Source organism: Solanum dulcamara, chromosome 4, assembly GCF_947179165.1.
Source record: "Solanum dulcamara chromosome 4, daSolDulc1.2, whole genome shotgun sequence".
NCBI classification, from domain to species: Eukaryota; Viridiplantae; Streptophyta; class Magnoliopsida; order Solanales; family Solanaceae; genus Solanum; species Solanum dulcamara.
The window spans coordinates 9791915-9798628 of NC_077240.1; the positions used below are offsets into that span (position 1 = coordinate 9791915).

Here is a 6714-nt window from a genome sequence, read left to right on the forward strand (position 1 = left end):
GGGGGGAGTCAGGTGCCTCATTGTTTTCTGCTCATAATATCCTCCTTTCCTAAAACAGATCTTAAAAGTTGTGATAGAGTGGCTAGCGTGCTTGCTAAGTTCTATACTTCTGGATTTCTGTCCATTTGATAAGTTTAGCCTGTTCCAAGTTTTAGCAGCCCTAGACATATCAATGGAGAATCCAAGAAGAAACTAAAGTTGGTACTACTGATGATTTGACCGGGTGTCCTATCACTCATAAAGAGTCAATAGGAATACCTAACATGTATTTTTTTGTAGATATAGTCAAGAATAGACTTTTACAGTGGAGACTGGATGCTGCACTATTGCTGCTGGGTCTATGCTCATAGAATGTGTCACTACACTGCATAACTGACTTGAACTGTTTCATTTACTTGGAAGAAAATGCGATGAAGAACTTGGCGGGATTAACAGGATCTACCTCCTAGATGGGGTTAATGGGTGTAGGAAGGTTATGTTAAGATATACTATTAATCATGCGTTTAGATATAATATTATTTATTGAACAATTATTTATTTATTTATTCAATTAAATAAAGTGTTACATTAAATAGATCATTTTGTCATATATGTGGCCTCAACTTATATAGTAGATGATTTGGTGTATAGAGTTTGAGCTTACACACAGAAGATTAAATTATTGGTTCTATAAGTTAAAAGTTATAGTTTACAATCGTAGATGAGAATTTGGACAAACCATCGGATAGATTGTAGCACGAGATTAAATGTAATTTATCTTGATTATGAGAATGATATAGTTCTAACTTCTCGTGCTAGTGTATTTTGTATTTATTGAACAGGACCGAATAGAGATAGATGTTTTAGACTGATTGATAAAAACATATTCTCTAAATTATTTATTGGACAAACCATCAGAAAGATTGTAGCACGAGATTAAATGTAATTTATCTTGATTATGAGAATGATATAGTTCTAACTTCTCGTGCTAGTGTATTTTGTATTTATTGAACAGGACCGAATAGAGATAGATGTTTTAGACTGATTGATAAAAACATATTCTCTAAACTATTTATTGGACAAACCATCAGAAAGATTGTAGCACGAGATTAAATGTAATTTATCTTGATTATGAGAATGATATAGTTCTAACTTCTCGTGTTAGTGTATTTTGTATTTATTTAACAGGACCGAGTAGAGATAGATGTTTTAGACTGACTGATAAAAACATATTCTCTAAACTATTAAATGTACTTATATTCTCAATCTCGATATACTGATTATGATTTGTATATATTAATTATCGTTTTGATTTATTAAAAGGTGAGATTCTGAGATGGGTCAATATGTCTAGTAGATTGGATGAGAATAATTAGTTAGTTGATGGAATCCATGTCTCAATATAGAGATGGATGATACATTTTTTTATGAGAAGCTTATAAGTTTTCATGTGCAAACCCGGCCGGTATATTTATGAATCTGACACATGAAACAAGTTAAGTATGCTCTAAAGAAAATTAATCCTTGAATTAAATTCGTCAGTAATTTAGTTTATTGATTAGTATCTGTAATCTTAACATGGGGAATTACATCAATGTTTAATGAAAAATTTTGAAATATAAATAAAGAAGTGCAATTACAAATTTCTAATGGAATGATTTGTAATTTACTGTGGTAAGAATAATTCATATTAATTTTTGGAATTATTTAATTAATTCTGTGGTCTTTACGGTGCCCATTTTTAATTAGAACTCAGAATTTTATTTTCTAGGAAAAAAAGGAAAAATGAACGTGTGTTTTATCCCCGGAAGGAAAAGGATCCTCTCCTTTTTGGACTGAGAAAAAATCTCTATAAATAGGAATTTTTCTGACCTAGAAAGAGAATCAATTTTAAAAGATACTTTCTCACCAAGTATTGAGAGAGGTATTTCTTGAGTTAATTTTCAGCATACTTTATATGTGATATATATTTATGATTGTTTTCTATAATTCATGTAAGCAGTAATATTCTGGAATGCTTCCGTGCTATTTTCCAACAGCTTCAATATATTGTGTGGCGTTATATGGCTAGACCAAAGAGCAAAAGACAGTTGGAAATCGATTTACCGAGGAAACCGACTTTCTAACAAAATGTGTGGGTGAAGCTATAGAAGTGTCAATTTCTTACGAACTGTCAGAAAGGCAATTAGTGAAGATTGGTGAACACGACAGGGTTTCCTTACTGGTATGACATGATTGAAGGTGGGGTCACTTAAAGATTTTGTGGTTCTATTAATGGGGCTAGGGAGTGAGGTTAATTTAAACTATCTTCTAACTTCCTCCTCACAATTTGATCTAAATTATTAGCAATTTGGCACATATTCAGAATGTTTTCTGGGGGATTAGATTAATCTGGACATTGTTCTAGTGACGAAAAAATTTCTCCGGTGTCTTTATTCCTTTTCACACTCGTAGATGTTATGTCATTTATCATTGAGGGTTGTGAAATATTTGGTCTAGCATGAGTCTCTGTACATACAAGTGCCAGAAAGAGGCAATTCATTATAAGGAAGTGCACCTTTGTATGGTCTTAATATGTCCTACTAACATCTTCAGAACTTAACAACTAAAACAATATACTAGTGTGATTCCACAATTGGGGTGTATACAAATCTTACTCCTATTTTTGGGGATTGAGAGGTTGTTTACAAAAACTGTGATGAAAATATCGAAGAAGGAAAAATATAGACAATAAAAACAGTAAAGATAGTTTTTGTAAAAGAAACAATGATCGTGACCAAATTGAAGAGTATGATATGATAAAACAATATCTTTAGAAATTAACTATTTATAGAAATTCCATGTTCTTATTTTCCATGTTCTTATTCCCCCCCTCCCCGCCCCCTCCCCCCGCCCTTTTCTTTTTCTTTTTTGCTGCAAATCGCTATTTAACTTATCTCAACTATGATAAATACCAAGTTAATTTTTCAAATGATCATTTAACAATAAAATCATTTAACTATTCATTTGTTTCATTTGAAAATCAAACTTGGTGGTGAGCTTACAAAGGACTACAAGATCTGTTAATTGGAGTCCAATTTCATTAAAAAAAAATGTTCTTTTGTGTATATAGTTGTGGGATAGATTCATTTTTACCCAGTAAAACCTATCCTAAATCCGATTTCTCATTCAACCTTGTTTTCTTCTTTCTTTGACATATTTTGTGATGGTTTTTAATTAGTTTATGTCCCTCGTAATAAATATTTTTTAGTGGGGCATGAATATATATTTATATTATAATATTCTATAAGGTATGTCTGGCCTGATACTAGTTTCTAAAAAAAATTATGTTCCTGAGAATATATGTGAATATAAAACCATGATGGATTGAAAAGATGTATGCATAAAGCTAAATGACATGAAAATATTTTTGGATATGATGATGTTTGATTGATAAACGATAGGACATTTTTTAGCTGGAAATATGGACTATTTAAGTACATTAACTTTTTATAGATGTGAAGGCATATATATAGAGACAAAATTACATCAATTTATCATCACCTCAAGACAAACAGAAAATCAACAGATTGTAGCATGATGCACTGTTTGGAATTGACTGAAGTTGTGTAGTTGAAAGATATATTGTAGTCTTCTTATTATTGAATCACTCTTTTTAAAAAAAATATATTCGTTTTATCCTCAAATGGCCCCTTCAGCTTTCTCTTCCACTCAGCTTAAGTGATTAGATTCGTTTGTACATGTTAGAAAAATAGTACAATAATGTTATTGAATGGAAACAAAATAGTAAAAAAAGCTTAAGATAAATAAATTCGACCAGCTAATGCCTTGAAAGCAATTTCGCTAAACGCAACTCTCTAAATACTCAATAGAAGATAATTCAATATAAGAAAAAAAAAATATTTTCCTAATCATCGTGGGGATTTTGTCAAGTGAGATAAGAAGAAGATAAGGAATTAGTGACAGACGAAATTTCGTAGATAAATAAAAAAATTCATGCTAATTCCATTTAGCTAGTGATGAATTATAAGAAAGTCCAATTAGGTAGGAGCTTCTAGCTAAGGATTAATTAGGAATTATCGATAAATTTTAGCTAATTTCATATTTTCTTGCTGTGTTTGAGCCATGAGGTTATACCTGGAAATATCAGAAAGTATGCAAAAATTGAAGCAATAAGAAAAAGATAAAAGATATGATATCACTGATGAAGTTGCAGTTAGAAGCATTTTGTAAACTTGTCTACATGTTCAATATATTTTGTCTTTTTTCTCTCAATTTCCTCCTTCACTTCATCTTAAAAATCAAAATCAAAATCAAAATCGTGCAAGGCTTCAATTTCTTTCCAGATCTTTTCTTTTCTTTAGTCGTTACAACTGAAATCTTTATAAATTATAATGTAAGTTGAAAAGTGTAATAAGATGTACGAAGAGTACAATTCAAAATTTCATCTGCCTAAATCTCTTGGTGGACAAAATTGTAAATATGATATCTATTTGGTTTGAGAGGTAGCAATGTAAGCATCCAATAGAATAGTCGAATTATCTACTAGTTGACATGAACATATATACACTATTATTTTTTTAAAAAAAAACATTATTTTGTATAAAAATATATAAAGAAAGTGAAAGAATAAAGAATTTTCTCAAAATCTATGGTTTTAATTAACAAGTGATAGCTGGGAATATAGTTTGGCTTATATACGTCTAGTTTACCTTTTGTTTGGGGTTTTGAATTAAACATTACTTGAAGCAAATTAACTAGCTAAAGAAATTATAATACCGCCAAAGTTTACAGTCTAGTGATATTGATGAGATCGAGTTTCCTGTAGAGCAGGATGTGTGATTCAATTCCTTATCTTCCTCCTCGATTCCTTCACCTTTTCTGATCCTCCAATGTAATAATATAAAGATAAAAAAGAAAAATGAAATATTGAACAAAACAAGATTGGGAATTGAAGGGAATCAACAAAATTTTGCCCAAAGGTCTTTTGCACAAACATTTCAAATAAAAGTTATATTCATATAGATAAAATTTGTAAGATTAACAAAGGCCTCATAGGGTCATGCCTTTTTTCTTTAAGTTGAGACAAAGGGACACACAAATGGGATACACTGATCAAACAGTTAGGGATAGCACAAAGTAGTAATAATAATGAAAAATCGAAATGAAAATACTCCATATTCATGAGGAACATAATATAATTAAAACATACATGCTAGCGCGCAGCACATCACAAGACAATTTTATAATTCTTCTTCGACATAAATTTCACTCCTCAAGTGCAAATTCCTCAACCAAATTCATCTTATTGAGTGGATTGAAGGCATGAATCTCAGCACAAGCACATTTGCTAGGTAACACATAGGCACCCAATCCATCAAGTGGTTGAACACAAGGAATTGGCAATTTACGCGCTATAATCACAGAATTAATCACCTCATCTGTAGGATGGTACACCCAAAGCACCTCAAATCCTCGTAGATCACAAGGATCGAGGACAGGGTACAGAAAAGCGCGCGCACCATGTGCACTCCTGAGCATCAGGGTAGCCCCTGGAGACATATATTTAGCGAGATGATCAACAACCTTAACTTTATCCTCCTTATCCATACCAACCAACGCAGCCAAGAAGACTACATCGTAGTCCTTCAAGGCACACGTTACATCCATGATGTCCGCCGTATGAAAAGTCATACGGTTGGACATGTCAGGATCGGCCGCCACTAGGGCGGACGCCATCGAATTAGCACCAACATCAATGTCATAGTTGTGGAAATAGGTACTAGTAAGATGTTTAGTGGCTAAAACAAGAGAGGTTAGTGGAAGAGGACCTGATCCAATAAAAGCAATTTTTTGGGGGATATTTGTAGTGTTTTTAGTAAGGATGTTGTATTCAAGGAAACTGAGTTTGATGTAATTGTCAAAATAAGGGAAAATGTCAAGATGTTGAAGGGGGTTTTCATAAGTAGTGGCAAGAAGTTTTGAAAAGTGTGACTCTAAAAGTCCTTCAGCTTCACCACATAACTTGATGAGATGAGATCTTATTTCTTGAATTTTTTGGCAGAGCTTAGAGATATCAATGGGATTAGGAGGCATGCACGTGTGGACAAGTTCTGTGAACAACATGTTGACATCTTTGGAAGGGCTAAGGTTCTCCAATCTCGAGATTTTCTCATATAATTCACATACTTTTTGTACTACTGGATTGCTATTTGGGCACACCATGTCGACACTATGTGCAAATTGGTGAAAATTTCCCTTGGAATTGTAAAACAACAAATTCTTTGTAATATTTGTTTTCTTTGAAATTTGGAGTACACACTCAATAATCTGATGCTCAACAAGCCTCCACAGGTCGCTATTTATCGAGGGATTTTTGAGGGGCCCAAGGGGTTGGGGTGATTTGTTGCATCATTCATTGTTTGAGATTTTTGTTTAATTAATTTATTTGAAAGAATATAATGAAATGCTGTAGAATCAATTTTGTGGTGATTTCTTTAACAAACTGATAGTGTAAATAATGACATATTTAGCAAGTAATTTGTTTTATTTTTACGAGCCTAATTTACATTTTTTTGTCTTGAATGTATCGTGTGATTTTTTTTCAACATATGTATAAGATTATTCTTTATGTCCTAATTTATGTGACACACATTATTTTTTAGTTTGTTTCAAAAAGAATATCACATTTGTATAATTAGAAATAATTTAACTTTAAAATTTACTTTTTATTCT

At 31.9% G+C, this 6714-nt stretch overlaps 1 protein-coding gene across 1 annotated transcript; it reads right to left on the reverse strand.

Moving 5' to 3' along the window:
* Positions 1-4939: 4939 nt before the first annotated feature.
* On the reverse strand, positions 4940-6308 carry LOC129884642 (nicotianamine synthase). The gene has a single exon (XM_055958930.1). The coding sequence runs from the start codon at positions 6202-6204 to the stop codon at positions 5248-5250; it is 957 nt and encodes a 318-aa protein (XP_055814905.1). The 5' UTR covers positions 6205-6308; the 3' UTR covers positions 4940-5247.
* Between the last annotated feature and the right edge of the window lie 406 nt (positions 6309-6714).